The sequence below is a fragment of the Triticum dicoccoides genome, chromosome 7B, assembly GCF_002162155.2.
Source record: "Triticum dicoccoides isolate Atlit2015 ecotype Zavitan chromosome 7B, WEW_v2.0, whole genome shotgun sequence".
NCBI lineage: Eukaryota > Viridiplantae > Streptophyta > Magnoliopsida > Poales > Poaceae > Triticum > Triticum dicoccoides.
In genome coordinates this window covers 67,842,680-67,859,069 of record NC_041393.1, presented here as the reverse complement: position 1 = coordinate 67,859,069, position 16,390 = coordinate 67,842,680, and the positions used below count along the sequence as shown (strand labels likewise).

Below are 16,390 nucleotides of genomic sequence, written 5' to 3'. Positions count from 1 at the left end.
ATGAACTAGTCGCATTGGCATTACCCTTTAAGAAGAAGAAAATCAGACACATTAAAACAAAAAATGAACAAACTTGCACACAACACATATTGCGACTTTTTATGATAGGCAAAAATAAGCTTATAATAGTGGAATTTTCACAAAAAGAAAGTTCCATAAGAAGGAATGAATTTGTGGAGTTGTTACTACCATTAAAGAAGAAGCAAATAAAATAAAACTAAATAAAAAATGTAGTGTTCAAAAGGAGAATGAATTAGTGGCATTGGCATTACCCTTTAAGAAGAAAGAAAATGAAACAAATAAAACACATAATGACAGAAATTGTACTTTTTATAATATGCAAGAATAAGCATATAATAGTAGAATTTTGCAACGAAAAAAGTTTTTTAACACGGAATGAATTAGTGGCATTGTATTATCCTTAAAGAAGAAAGAAAATGAAATAAAAAATAAAACAAAATCAAACTATAAGTTTTGTAAGGAAGAAAATGAAAACAAAGCTAAAATAAATAATGAAAAAATTGCAGTCCATTTACAGATAAAATTTTATTTACACGCATATTTTAGTATTTGCGTGTATACATACACATGAAAAAAATGAAGTTGTCTAAAAATGAATGAATTATTGGTGTTTGTATTACCTCTTAAGAGAACATGATGAAAATAATGAAAAATGAAAAAACAATTGCACACATTTTACACAAAATAGCGTTTTTTATAATACAAAAGAATAACCATATAATAGTGGAACAATATTGGTATTACCGTTAGAAAAGAAAATGAAAAATTTAAAATTAAAATAAAAAAATGGATTTATCTGGGGAAGAATAAAACCCTTTAAGAAGAAAGAAAATAAAAATCAAAAACTATATAGTGAAATTTTCTAGGGAAGATTGAAACCCTTTAGGAAGAAAAAAATAAAAAATAAAAAAGTTTTCTAAGGTAAAATGAAACCCTTTAAGAAGAAAGAAAACAAAAACTAAAACAAAAACAAAATAATGAAGTTTTCTATGGAAGAATGAAACGTTTAAGAAGAAAGGAAAGAAAAACTGAAACAAAAAAAATGAAGTTTTCTATGGAAGAATGAAACCCTTTAAGTAAAGAAAAAAATACTAAAACTAAAACTAAAACAAATAATGAAGTTTTCTATGTAAGAATAAAACCCTTTAAGAAGAAAGAAAATATAAAAACAAAAACAAAGTAATGAAGTTTTCTAGGGAAAAATGAAACCCTTTAAGAAGAAGGAAAATAAAAAAATAACTTGCACACAAGTATGCCCTGAATTCACACTTTTGTAATTTGCAGAAATAAGCATATACAGTGCAATTTTTGCTCCCTACTATAATTTACACACATGGTGTATCAAAGCTGCGTGTATACTTACTAAATATAATAAAACAAATACAATTTTATAAGAGAGAGTAAATTAATGACATTGGTATTACCCTTAAGAATAAAAAAAATAAAGAAAAACTTGCACACAACTTTATAGTGAAATTGCACTTTTTATAATATGTGGCGAATACAGATATAACAATGCAACTTTAGGGGTCTAGTAGAATTTACACACATATTGTATAGTACTTTCGTGCATGCATACACATAATAATAGACAAATGTATTTAATTAGCAAAAAATTAGCACAAAACAATTAGCATTGGTATTTCCCTTAAAAGAATAAAGAAAATGAAAACAATTAGCACAAAAATGCACTTTTTATAATATGTAGAATAAATATATAAGAGTGAAGTTTCCATACAATAATGTAATTTGTACATGTAGCACTTATATGTATACATTTACACACACTCAACATCCGGAAATACACGTAAAGAAAAACAATCAACTGAAAAATAGAAAAATAAAAGCTTACACATGCAGAAAACAAAAGCAAGCCCATGGAGAAAAGCATGCACACACCAAAATACAGCTCAAGAAGAAAATCGACTGACCCAAATAGATGCCTAGTACGAGCAGCAAAAGCGTGGCAAAAAAAAATACTGCACAAATCTTAAAGCACAATTCAACGGCCAGAAAATCAACTGACCACAAAACTAAAAATCAGCAGACTGAAATCAGCTAAAGTGGTCGATCACCGGAACCGCATCCGCAAGAGCGTGCGTCACACTGGTTGCCAAAGCTCACCATCGATAGCTTCCCCGTCGCGAGCCAGCGGCTGTCGGCTGTCCACTTCCGCCAGGAACTGGGCAAGCGCCGCGCGCCCCGAGCCGCCGTCGTTCCACGCCACAGCGGCGCTTTCCTTTTGCGCCGCCGCTCGCGCCCTTAGTTCCCTGCCCTCCTCAGCCTCCATGATCATCCTTACCTTGCCCTCCACCTCGCCGGCTTTGACGAGCCCCTGCTGCCACCCCACCATCTCCACGGCGACCCTCATCTCCTCAACCATGAAGAGCTTATTCATCCTCTGTTCCGCATACATCGGCCAACAAAGCATCGGCACGCCGGCCGTGACGCCCTCCAGCGCCGAGTTCCACCCGCAGTGCGTCACGAACGCGCCGGTGGCCCTGTGGCGGAGCACGTCGACCTGCGGCGCCCACAGCTTGATGACGAGGCCGCGACCGTCCGTGCGCTCCAAGAACCCGTCCGGCAGGAGCGCGCTGAGATCTGGGACGCCGTCGCCGCCGGGGGCTCGCACGACCCAGAGGAACCGGTGGCCGGAGTTGTCCAGGCCGACGGCGATCTCCCTGAGCTGCTCCTCCGACTGGAGTCCCCAGCTCGTCATGCTCCCGGAGCAGAGGAACACGACGCTGCGGTCGGGTTGCCCGTCGAGCCACGCAAGGCACTCGTGCCTCGGTGAAGTTGCCTCGCCGTCGGCCGTGCTCCCGATGAGAGGCCCGACGCAGTACACCGGAGGCAAGACCCGTCCGGGGAGACACCGAGGGTCCCTGAGAGCCGCCACAGCCCGAGCCTCCAGCGACTCGAAAGTGTTCACCAGGATGCCGCTGGCCTCCGGGATCCGGTACATGGCGGCCATCGTCGCCTTGTACGCGTCGCTCTCCGGGTCCTCGAGCAGCTCGGCGAGCAGGTGCGAAGCCGGCACGGGCGGGAGGCCGAAGAACTCGACGGGGCTATCTCCTATCTCCCTAAAGCCTTTCCGACGGCTCTCGCCATCACCGAGGACGGAGTGAAGCTGTATGGAGGCGAGGAGGGTGGACGCGCAGGAGGTATAGAAGACGTAGGCGGGGATACCGAGCTCCTCGGCGACGCCCAGCGCTCCGACCGATAGCGAGTCGAAGATCACGGCATGGGCGCGGCGGGCGGAGCAGAGCAGGTCGTGGAGCCGGCCGTTGTAGCGGTCCAGGAGGCGGAGGTACGAGAGGAGGAGCGACGACGGCCCGTCGAGCGCCAAGGCGGGCTGGTCCTGGACGGGCGGGAGCGCGTGGATCCGGACGGACGGCATGGAGGAGGCGACCCGGCGGACGGCGGCGGCCAGGGAGTCGTGGCCGATGAGCGCGACGGAGACGGCGTAGCCGTGGTCCAGGAGCGCGGCGGCGAGCTGCATCATGGGGTTGAAGTGGCCCACGCCGAGGCCGGGGTACAGGACGATGGTCTTCTCCATTGGAGATCGTGGACACCGACTGGCGCGCTCCCGGGTTACTGATGCCTCACCAGCAGTGGCACCACCGGAGCCTAGCGGGAATTTGAAGCCGTGGTCGACATGGCGTCCCGTCGCTGCGGTAGCAAAGTTCGGTGCGGAGGTGGTGCCTCCAATTCTTTGGTGCCAGAGAGCAACGGCACCGATTGTGACTGAATAGCATCCATCCACCGGTGAAGGTCAGATTCAAATCATTTCACCGCACAGACGGCTCCACCACTTCGCTTCAGTTCATACGGGCAGGGTTTCCTTTTTACCCGAATATCGCACTGACGTTCACTCAGGTCGCAGGAAGGTCATTCATGCTATTAAAAAAAATCACTCCCAACGAATGCTTTTGAATTGTCATACGGAAACGGATAAATTTTTCATATTATTGTATAAGGATTTGTCATATTCTACACTAAAAATTGTCATGTTGTAAAGATGTCTGAAAATTGTCATGCTGCAGCAGAGTAATCATGTGTTTTCACATATTTACCATGATTGCAGCATAGAGAATTGACAGCCTAAAAAGGGAAAAGGATGAAAATTGCCATGCTACTTGAAGGGAATTGACATGTTATATCAACGGAAAAAGGTGAAAATTACCATGCTCTAAAAACAGAAATTGTCCATTTAATGTCGTTAGCTCGCTGTTCGCTTAGAGGCGTTTGTGGGAGCGCATGCTTTAGGATTCTTGTGGGGGATCCGATGTGTCTAGGGATTGAATGGCTAGAAATATGACATCTGATCGTTATCATTTAGGTTTTAAAACAGGAAACGGGTCCGTAAGGACCTGTAACAATTTCGTTAAGCTTTTGTAATTCGTACAATTACAAAAGGACACCAACGAAAGGCAAATTACAACCTAGCCCATGAACTTCAGGAAAAAAAACTGGACGCGAGAGGAAGATTTCTATAGGAATCTGAACATTTATTTCCCTAAAAATTAGTCATCATTATGGAAAGAACATTTATTCCTATAGAATTTGAACTCCAGTCGTTATCTCATATGTGACCCGAAGAAAAAACTTTTTTCTGAAATATACCCAAAGAGCATGATAGTTTACACATCACAAATCTGATAACTTACATACAAACATCGCAATCTTTTTTGACCTGTTTTTTTATTATTGTTGAAACATGCTGGCAGTAATTTTTGTGCAAATAGTATGATAATACACATATCACACACCGGTAATTTACGTACAAATATCATGGTAACTGTTGACCCAGTGAAAAAAAGTAGTTGAAATATCCCCCTATATAAGTTTTTTGACAAGTAGTGTGATAACATATGTACCACAGACCTGCTAACTTAGGTATAAAACACCGTGGAGTTTGGCGCATCGGGTGGTTGAAATCATACCCGCGATGACATCTGTGTAAAATAGCATATGGTAAATTACGGATCATAGAGCTGATAACTCACGTATAAACACCGTGGTAACTTTTGACACAAAGAAAATAGTTTTAAAAACATACCTTCGATAACTTCCTTCTCTGCAAACATGTTAACATATGCACTGCACACCTGATAAATCACGTACAAACACCATGATAGCTTTTGACCTGGTGAAAAGATGTTGTTGAAACATACATTCGATAAGTTCTATGTAAGCAGTGTGGTAATTTACGTACCACAGACCTGCTATAGTAGGCACAAACATCATGGTAACTTTGCCTCGAGAACAAAAGTTGTTGAAGACATCCCCAGTAACATATATGTAAATAGCATGGTAAACACCATGGTAACTTTTGACCCCAAAAAAAAGTTGTTGAAAATATATCCCCATAATAACTTATGTGCAAACGACATGGTAATATATGCACCACGGACCTCATAAAGTACCTACAAATAACATGGCAACTTTTGACCTAATTGAGAAAAGTTATTGAACATACCTTCGATATGTTCTGGGAAATTAGCATGGTAACTACATATCACAGACCAGCTAAATTAGGTATAAACACCCGAAGGCGAATTCGGTGAACATGGTTCCACGCGCGCCCCTTATGAATGGTAAATTTAAAAATAAAACTAGAAGAAATCAAAAAAATCTGAATCTTTTTTGTGATATACATAGTCAACTGGTATACTCGCGTATGAAGTTTCACAAAGAATCAAATTCATGGTAATCTGGGCAAAATGACAAAATCGAATCTATATTAAAAAAACACTGTTTGATGAATTGTTTGATGAATAGTATGGTCTCAATTGTATTTTCTTCACTGAGGATATCATGGGTGTCAATACATCACGAAACTTCACACATGAGTAGAATGGTCGATTAAGTTTTATACCTCGAATTTCAGATATTTTTTTAAAAAAAAATTCTAGTATTTTTTCGAATCTACTATTCATGTGGGTGTCTGTGCACATGTTCACCTTTATATTTTTGCAAACACCCTAGTAACTTTGACCCAGAGGGGAAAAAGGTTTTGAAATCATACCCCCACTCCCCTCCCGGATAATATCTATGTAAATAGCATGGTATATTACACACCGCAGAGCTGATAACTCACATACGAACATCGTGGTAACTTTTGACCCCTGGATATTTTTTTTGTTGAAATCATACCACTTTAAGTTTGGTGTTAATAACTCGGTATTTTACGTACCGCAGACCTGATAACTTGCCCAGTTTTGCATAAAACTAAAAATCAAGTTTCATCTTTCATGTACTCCCTCTGTTCCTAAATATAAGTCTTTGTAGAGATTTCACTATGAACCACATACAGATGTATATAGATGCATTTTAGAGTATAGGTTCACTCATTTTGCTTCGTATGTAGTTCATAGTGCAATCCGTACAAAAACTTATATTTAGGAACGGAGGGAGTACTATTTATACGTAGTAAACAAGTGTCAAATTTGGTTAGTTTCTTATTTGAGTTGGGCCGAATTAGCTGTGGGGCAAATATTTCTTCCAAAGCTGTATTCAAATTCTAAAGGGGTTAGATATTTATCATGGAAAATTTGTCTAACGTTCTACGTTATGGTTAAATATAAAATAGCGCATGTTTTCCTCAAAGCCCAGGTAGTTCTTGTGCTCGGGTTGGAAGTCCGAAGTTTGTTGTTCGAGTCCAGCATTTGATAAATTATTTTGTGTAAAAGTGAAAAAGCAGCGATGCAAGGAACCGGTAGCGACCGAAGGAATTGCGAGGCGATATATATCAGTGTCCTTTAATCTATATCTAATAATAAAGGGCTATTACTTCTTCCAGTACGTCATGGAGATTGCCTATAAAATTGGAAAATATTACCCATCAATGTTCCACCTATAAGTGATAAAAAAACGCACCCGTTTGGGCCGGCCTATGTCCGGGTGGCATTTTTTTAAAATTTGTTTTTTTTATTTTCCATATTTTTCCTACTTTAAATAATATGCGACTTAAAAAATGTTCGGAAAATTAAAAAAAATAAGATTTTTCAAATAAAATCATAAAATGTTTGTGGATTCAAAAATGTTTGCTTATTCAAAAAATTCGAAATTATAAAAATACATTCATACACAAAAAAATCATAATTTTTTTAAAAGTTTGTGTATTAAGAATGTTAATGAAATTGAACAAAGTTCCGCCAATTCAGAAAATGTTTATGAGTGGGAAAATATCCCAAAAATTCAAAAAACTGTTCGTGACTTACAAAATAGTTTATTTATTCATAAAATGTTTGCTCACTGAAATGATCATGCATTTCAAAAAATGTTCGTTAAATCAAAAAAGTGTTCATGAATTTCAAAAACTGTTCCACCAATTTCCAAACAGTGTTCGTCCATTCTAGAAATATTCGCCGATTCAAGAAAGTTGTTAAAAAAATATTCACATTTAAAAAAATTGCAAATAGTATAAAATGTTTATGAATTCAAAAAATGTTCTTGATTTTAGAAAATGTTTGAAAATTTGTAAAAGTGTTAATGAATTTGAAAAATGTTCACAACTTCAAATATGTTCATAGTTTAAAAAATGTTCATGATTTCATGAAATTGTGAGTGATAGTGTATCTCGGTGATGCAGCAAAATCGGATCATGGCTGTTGGAGATTATGATTTATTTTTTTCTCACATTGGGCTCTTTTGCTAATAATATACAATACATATTTCAGCTAAATCTTAGTTATTTAGATTTCCCCTGTTTGACATTTATGCATGCCTTCACAGTATCGGGTGAAGGTACTGTGTCGGCGGGCCGTGGACCTGGTACTTGCCCTCTTCGCAGCGGCATCGACATCGTCGACGTGTTGCTCAAGCCACGGCTACTCAGCCTCTAGCTCCGAGGACATTTGGCCTCTCAGGTGTCTCGCTCCTCGAGGGTTGGGGAAGGGGTTTGTGGTTGGGCCGTGTAATCCCGCTTCGTTGGCTTGAATTGGTGAAACGACAATGAGGATGCACCAATGCAGCAGCACAAGGTCATGCTTCGCCATTCACCAAGCAAACACAAATTTAAATTACTACAGTATAATGTAAAAAATGCCTTATAATTATATTAAGGCCCCGTTTGGCAACACTCCGCTCGGCCAGGACAGAGCGGATCCGCGCCAGGTTAGCAACTCCCTATATTATAACTACATGCAGCTCCGCTCCGGAGTGGAGTTGGCGGAGTGAAGGGATTCCAAACACGCTCTAAGTAATTTTTTGGTGTATTTTGTGTTTGATGTTCTGAGTAAAAGAGTGCATACATATTCTCTGCTAACTAAAATTGTCTTTTTTCACCACCACCGCACAAACGCACGAGCACATTCAGTAGAACAAAAAATACATCGCATTGAAATATCCAAAAAAATTATAAGTGTATGGAGCTGGCAGTGTGGTGCTCCCATTCTCTAGCGCCAACACAACTGATGACATGTGCGGTCTGTCTTTTGGGTTTTCTTGGGCACACAAGAGGGCTACATGAATGCAAAGCAACACCTCATCTGGTAAGCATGTGTCTATGCTAGATGGGTCGGCCAACTCCTCTGCCTTCCCGTCCTTCCACATATTCCATGACTGGAACAAACAAAAACATCATCTCTTTTGTGTTACATGACTGTTTTCTTTTAAAAATATCGGGCAACTTTTTAGAGAGTTGGGAGCTTGAAAACATGTTGTACGTACGTAAGCTAGGAGGCTAGGAAAGCCCGTGGTGTGACTACTGGAGCTTCTCTTCATCCGGTTACAATCTCCAATAGCAACACGCCAAAACTATAGATGTCGGACTTGGTAGAGATGACGCCTTCCATTGCGTACTCGGGAGCCATGTAGCCACTGCTTGATTGTTTGACTTGCAAGAGTTATTTGAAATGGGGTTTGGATATAATTGCAGATCAATTGAAGCTATCGGTTCAAACAGTTGCTCACTATGTTCCGACGACATGTTGGGTGTTTGCGTTTTCCTGGTTATCACCGAAGATCCTCGCCATACCAAAATCTGCCATCTTGGGCTTCATCTGTGCATCTAGCAAAACATTTCCGGCTTTGAGATCTCTGTGAATTATGGTCGGCCTTGAATCTTGGTGGAGATAAAGAAGCCCCCTGGCGACACCTTTGATTATATTTAAACGTGTTCCCCAATCCAGCAACAATTTCCTTGAATCATCTTTAGACAAAAGCAAATGTTAGAAAACAAAATTTTGACATGTTTTAAAAACTGGTGTATTGCTAGAATATACGAAAAGGGTGGCATCTAAGCTTCTATTAGACAAATACTCATAAATCAACAACTTTTCATCTCCCTCGTCACAACATCCAAGAAGTCGAACCAAATTTCTATGTTGAAGTTTGGCAATAAGTATTACTTCATTTCTGAATTCATTTGTTCCTTGTTGAGAATCCTTATTTAGCCGTTTGACAGCAATTTCCTGATCGCCTAGTGTTCCCTGTATGATTTTAAGGGAAAATGTAGATTTGAGTTTGTCATGTGAATAGATCAGTTAGAATAAAAGCAATGTAGTGCATAATTACCTTGTAAACTTTGCCAAAGCCTCCCCGTCCAATCATACATGTTTCAGAGAAATTATGTGTTGCTAGGGCAATCTCCTCAAATCTTACAAATGGGAACTCAAGATCACTTGAACCATCCAATAGCGCCTTCTTGTGCCCTGGGTCCTGTTCTTGCCTTCTTCAAACAAAATGGCATGATCATTTCTTCTCCAGTAAATATAACATAGTACTATGCAATTAGCCCCCCGAACTTGCCCCTTAGTTGAACACTCAAGTCGTCACTCATAGAACCCAACCAGCGCAGGATCAAGAGAAACAATGTGGTTCAGCCATGTCTTATCTATTGATGAATTACCATCACCGCATTACCAGCATGGATTTGCATCTTCATTGGGTTTATAAAGCTTTCATGGAATGGGGGTACAATAGATAGACAAACTTGAATGTTTCGGGAAGGTAAAGAATGTAAACTAAACGCACCTTTGGATTTCAACCATGCAAGGGAAATGCACACGAGTATCAGGACACTACTTCCTAAAACTGGCAGTAAAATCTTCACGGCAGTGCTCCTTGTCCTTTTACATGTGCAGCGCACATAAAACAAAGTATTATACACAGCCAAGGGCGTCCCCGAGTTGCGCTGTGTCTTGTCTATCTAAAACAAAAAGAGAGTTAGTGTAGACAAGTATATACAAGGTAATAAAGTGGTACCAGCTACTGCATCCAAGCCTGCAAGCCGCAGATAGAGTGTGTCGCTCACAGGGTCTGCGTGTAACTTCCCGGTGTCAACCAACTCACCGACCCACAACAAGCACCTTGGCATACCTCTGCTGGCCATGCCACTGCTCAGGTTGGCATACGCGTACGCCACGCATGAGCAGTTGCGGCGGCATTACCGCCGCACACTCCTCCAACGACGTGTCTCCGACGAACACGAACTTGTCTGGTGGCTTCATCCCCGGCAAGGCCAAGAAACCATCGCCGCAATGCAGTGCCTCTTTCCGTCGACACCCCTTTGAGAACTTGCCCTTGTTCCACTCCTCTGTGATCGTCGGCTCAAAACCGTCGAGGCACTTGCACGTTGGGACGGGCAACACCGTCTCGTCACAGTAGCCGTAGCGGTTGCATCCGTAGTGTGGCCACTGCCCAAAGACTACCCACGCAGAGGAGCTGTTGTTCCAGCCCTGGAACTGGAGTGTGCCGGAGTAGGTCAGCACGAGCCTGGTGCGCCAGGTAACGTCCGAGACGCTAAATATTGCGTAGGTCTCCTCGTCATTATTGACGACACTAAGGTATATCATGATGGCGCTGGTGTTGGTCATCAGGTATTGGTACTCATTCTTGACCTGGTACCCCGTCCATGGGGTGGTGCGGTATTACCGGGCGTGACCCGTCCCAGAGGAACATCTGGATAATGGTGGCTGGGTCGCAGCCATAGGAGAAGCTCCCTGGCGAGGGGTCTCCGGAGCCTTTCCAGGATACCAGGCGCCCACCCGCACATGTCCTGTACCTGATTCGCATCTTCATGCCAGGTAGGAACGTGTCAGTTTGGTGGTCGAAGCTCTGCCATACCGTGGTGCCGTTGGATGACGGGGTGATGAGGTTACCGGTCTTCAGAAGCACTGCCTCTGATGAATAGGAGCTCGAGGCAGCAGCCACGCCAGTCGTCCAAACAACACGACTACCATCACCATCAGAGAGAACAAGATTGGAGGTGTTGGTGAGGGAGAGCGTGGGCGCGGAGGAGGTAGTGTTCCTGACCGGGGTTTCCCGGTTAGCGACCCACAGCACGGTGAGCTCGGAGATGCCGTTGTACCAGATGTCGATGTACAGGTTGGACGGCGTTGAGCCGGAAGAGGGGAAGAAGCCAAATGCGAAGTCACCGCCATCCGAGACGATGGTGGTGCCGAGGGAGAGCGGCTTGCTGGAGACAAGCCGGTCGCCGGGCGCACACAGCGGCAGGAACAGAATGATCAGGACGGCGATGGAGCAGGTGAGAGCTGACCAATCCATTCGACGATGCTGCCAGAAGAATTGAAGTGCAGGCACGAAATGTGATTCTGGTGGTCTTACAAGACTCCTTGGCCAGACAAGCAACATTACAATTATAGTAGGCTAGTCTCAGGGTTGACATTCCGGCTGTCTACATCAGTCCACCTTCATTCTGTTCGTTTAGGATATTATTCATTACGATTGGCCTGATCTAAACGCAGATATTAAAAATCAAGGATAATGTGTTTCCATTCTACTACCATTACGTGTACTTTGAACTGGGAAATAGCCAGCCTCAACTACCATTACGTGTAACTTTGAACTGGGAAATATGATGTGTACCTTATGAAATCACATCCAACCCCTCCGTTACAGAAAGGTTGTAATATCTAGAGAAGAGCAATTCACCTATCTAGCCTCTAGAACTTTGGATCCATGCTCCCCTTCTGGCTTTTTTCAGTTAATTCAGCTCTCCTAGTTTTGAGTTCTACCGTTACCCTTATAACATGCAACATCTGTTCTGCAGAGTGAGGTGCACTGGAGGTATCAGAACCAGCAGCCACACTTTATCAAACTTCTCCAACCATTGTCGGTTTGTTCCTGGGCGCTGCCATAAGCCCATAACCTCCAGCAATGGCTAGAAAAAGGCTCGATGAGAGGACTTTCGAGATTTTGGTTCACTTTCGCTGTTTATTTGCTTCAAGGCTCATGAACTGACGATGTCCCAGCACCCTGGCTCAAGCGATTCTGATAGGAACCAGGAAATTTTCCTAAACTGATCTTTGGGGAAAACAATTAGAGTCTACACAGATGGTCCCAATCGAAATTCAGTTGGTATGTATGAGTGCGCTATACCCATCTGGCCATCTATGCAAACCGAAACTTCACATCTACAAGACTAATTCCTTGTAAAAACATAAGTGCCAGATATGTACAAGAGTGATGCATCAGTACAGTCTCACTTGGAATGTGCAAGCCTCCATGACAACAGGACTGCCAAGCACTCCATCAGTATGAGTTTTGTATTCTACTTCATCAGCCGGGGGTAAGGACAATTTGGAATACAGTGAGTAGTTGCATACCGTCTTTTGGCAGCAGCATATCGAGGGTATACATTGGAGTCTTATTGTATGATGGCCCTCCCCATGGGGGTGAAAGGAACACCAAATCCGCCTGGTATAGTATCAGCAATCAGCAAACATATATCACTAAATGGCTACTCAACAATATGAAAATTGAAACTATCACTCAATCTTGCTAGTTCACCCCGGATGGTCTGTTATCCCATGACGTTTTATGTCACTCTCATCATACTAAAGAGGATGGTAACATCTTGAAATTAGACTTCAAGAAGGCAAGTGACAGGTTTAATTCGGAATACCTTGAGCAGTGTTACTTGATAAAGGCGTTCATTAAAAATGGGTAGACTGGATAGTGGGCATATTAAAGGGCCAGGTCAATATTTTACTGTATGGAGATCAATAGCCTTATAGGCGTTACTATACAGCCCAGGGCCTGGGGCAGAGAGACCCTAGGTATACAATGTTTTTTGGTTTATTTGCAGATGGACTGACAACAATGCTGAGTATTAATAGCCGAATAGGCAGATCAGTAGTCCCAAAATGAGGTACTTTCAACTAAACATTCTGACTGTACTACTCTCTTTTTAACTAATGGTGTTGACATGACAAGGAATCCAAAGTTTATATTTGCATTGTTTTCAGATTATATCGGGCATCAAATCAAATTTTTAAAAGGTGGAGTAATCTGCTACCTCCGTTCCAAATTATAAGATGATTTTGGATATTTCAATATAGACTACATACGAACTGAAATGAGTGAACAAACACACTAAAACGCGTCTATGTATATCCGATTCAGAAAAAAGTTAGAACACCTTATAATTTGGAATGGAGGGAGTACATCACTAAATGTGTGAGGACATGCCTAGTTTTGTTGGAACTCCTGTCAGCAATGTCAGGCTGGTGAAGGAGTTTATCGCAAAAAATAGGCTGGTGAAGGAGTACTGGTAGTAATAATAGTAGTTCAAAAAACAAGGTCACTTGGGCAGTTGTAGTGCTAATACTCCCTCCGTCCAGAGAAAAGTATACATATAGAAATTTTAGGACAAATTATGGAGTGGAGTAAAAAAATGCATTGGAAAGGTGCAAGCCACCATCTCTCTCCTCTTTAATTACCCAACCCCCAATGAGCTAAGTGCATGTATAAATTAAAGGAGACCATATGTAGAATGTTATTGGTCTTGATTACCGTGTGATGAGAGAGAAACATTTTTTTTCTACTTTAAACTGCGTTGGGGAGATAGAAATACACTATTTTGTGGACAAATTTTAAACCAAATGTACACTCTTCACCGGACGGAGGGAGTAGATTAAATTTAAAAGTACCACACTACCAATAATTGTAGATTTTTCTTTAGAAATCAAAATGGCTTTCTACAGATTCCGATATACTGGACATACAAAGTGTTCTCGAGTTCTGTAATCCATGCAGGTAGAATCCTGGTGCGCCTCATAGCTTAATTGCGCAAAAAGAGTTGGTAAAATTAACAGTTACAGTCTTACAGATGGGTTGTGTGTTTTTATAACTATGCATACCTTGAGCATGCCATATCATAGTTGGAAGCATACATTGGTTTGGCTGGTTTCATACCATTTCAGGATTTCCCCCAATAGGCAAGGTCAAGGCATGTCCATTTATCAAATTTAACTGACCTACTCAATGTGGTCTTGTTCATCCTAAAAATGAACGAGTATACCTTCAAGTAAGGCGCGAGGTGGAAGAAATCGCCGACGACGAACTCGATCAAATGCTCCACGCCGTAGATTCTGGCATTGTGCTTCACCAGATCCACCTTCCGGGGATTGATCTCCACCGCGACCACGTAGCAGCCCCTGCACGAGAACGAAACGCCAGTGTTAGCGGGGGAAAGCAGTGTCCTGGAAACGAGAAGTGATCGGCCAGCACCGATGCCTGGTGGCGAACTGGATGGAGTTACCGCCAACCATGGCAAACGCGTCGACGACGAGACCGACAGGCACGGCGCTGGTGTACTGCACGGTGACAATGGCCTCTGGAGTGCCAGAGTACCAGCCCTCCGCGTCCATCACAAGTTCGTGAAAAAAGAAAAACTTCATGCACACTAACACTCGGCCATCCTCTATTATGAACATATTTCATGGGCACGAACAAGAATCATTCAGTAGAACAAAAACTTTATGGATCAAGCCCGTGTAGATGGGATCAAACAACTTCCCTCCACCACTAAGCTACAAACAACGACCACCCGTGGACAAGCCTTTCTTTACACAATGTCCAACACATATAAAAGTAATGAACTATTTCATCGACCCTCTATACCAGTAAGAGTTAAAGTATTCACGGAATTCTGAATATTGTTTGTGAGTTGGTCCAATTCAGTGCTCTGTCCCACAAAGTATGCCGGCCGACTGGGAGTTGGGAGTGTAGTGCTTCCTTCTCTAGGGTGAACACAACTGATGACATGTGTGGTCTGTCTTTTGGGTTTTCTTGGACACACAAGAGTGCTAGATGAATGCAAAGCAACACCTCATCTAGTAAGCACGTATCTATAATAGATGAATCAGCCAATTCCTCTGCCTTCCCATCTTTCCACATATTCCACGACTGAAACAAACAAAAACATCTCGGATTACAAAACTATTTTCTTTATTGAGAACTTCGGCAAAAGCATGTATATACTCACGTAGATTATGAGGCTTGGAAAGCCCATGGCGTGACTAGTGGAGCTTCTCTTCATACCAGTTACAATCTCCAGTAGTAACACGCCAAAACTATAGATGTCGGATTTGATAGAGATGATGCCTTGCATTGCATACTCAGGGGCCATGTAGCCACTGCTTGATTATTGACATATGCAATAGTTACACAAATGGGAATTGAACATAATCATTGGGTAATATGAGCTATTGGTTCAAACAGTTACTTACAATGTTCCGACGACGCGTTGGGTGTTCGCATTTTCCTGGTTATCACCGAAGATCCTTGCCATACCAAAATCTGCTATTTTAGGTTTCATCTCTGCATCTAGCAAAACGTTCCCTGCTTTGAGATCTCTGTGAATTATGGTCAGTCTTGAATCTTCATGAAGATAAAGAAGCCCCCTTGCGATACCTTTAATTATATTTAACCGTGTCCCCCAATCCAACAAATGTTTTCTTGAATCATCTTAAGACAAAAGCAAATGTAAGAAAAATATGTTGAGTTGTTACATGAAAATTGGTGTGTTGCTAGAATATACCAAAAAGGGAAGCTTTTATTAGGCAAATACTCATAGATCAATAACTTTTCATCTCCCTTGTCACAACATCCAAGAAGTCGAACCAAATTTTTGTGTTGCAATTTGGCAATAAGAATTACTTCATTCCTGAATTCATTTGCTCCTTGTTGAGAATCCCTACTTAGCCTTTTGACAGCAATTTCTTGACCACCTACTGTTCCCTGTATAATATTAAGCAATAACAATGAGTTGCATTCTTCATATGAATATATCAGTTAGGTTACTGATTAGACTGAATAAGAGGAAACTAGTGTTCAATAATTACCTTATAAACTTTGCCAAAGCCTCCATGTCCAATCATACATGTTTCGGAGAAGTTGTGTGTTGCTAGGGCAATTTCCTCAAATCTTATAAATGGAAATTCAAGATCACTTGAACCATCCGATGGCAACTTCTTGTGTTTTTCCTGGTTTCTGTCGTTGCCTGCTCGCCATACAATTGCATAATCATTAATCATTTCTTCTCCGATAAGCATAATAGAAATTAAGAAGAGCTCTGTTTGACCCTAACTGTTGGTGTTTGCCCATTATACCTTTGTAA

At 41.9% G+C, this 16,390-nt stretch overlaps 1 protein-coding gene and 1 pseudogene across 1 annotated transcript; both read right to left on the bottom strand.

Moving 5' to 3' along the window:
- Nucleotides 1–1,726: 1,726 nt before the first annotated feature.
- LOC119341996 (anthocyanidin 5,3-O-glucosyltransferase-like) lies at nucleotides 1,727–3,693 on the bottom strand. Its single transcript, XM_037613841.1, has one exon. It carries the CDS (start codon nucleotides 3,575–3,577, stop codon nucleotides 2,123–2,125), a length of 1,455 nt encoding a protein of 484 aa, XP_037469738.1. The 5' UTR covers nucleotides 3,578–3,693; the 3' UTR covers nucleotides 1,727–2,122.
- Nucleotides 3,694–8,362: 4,669 nt separating this feature from the next.
- The window catches only part of LOC119337717, a 10,141-nt pseudogene continuing 2,113 nt past the window's right edge, over nucleotides 8,363–16,390 (bottom strand).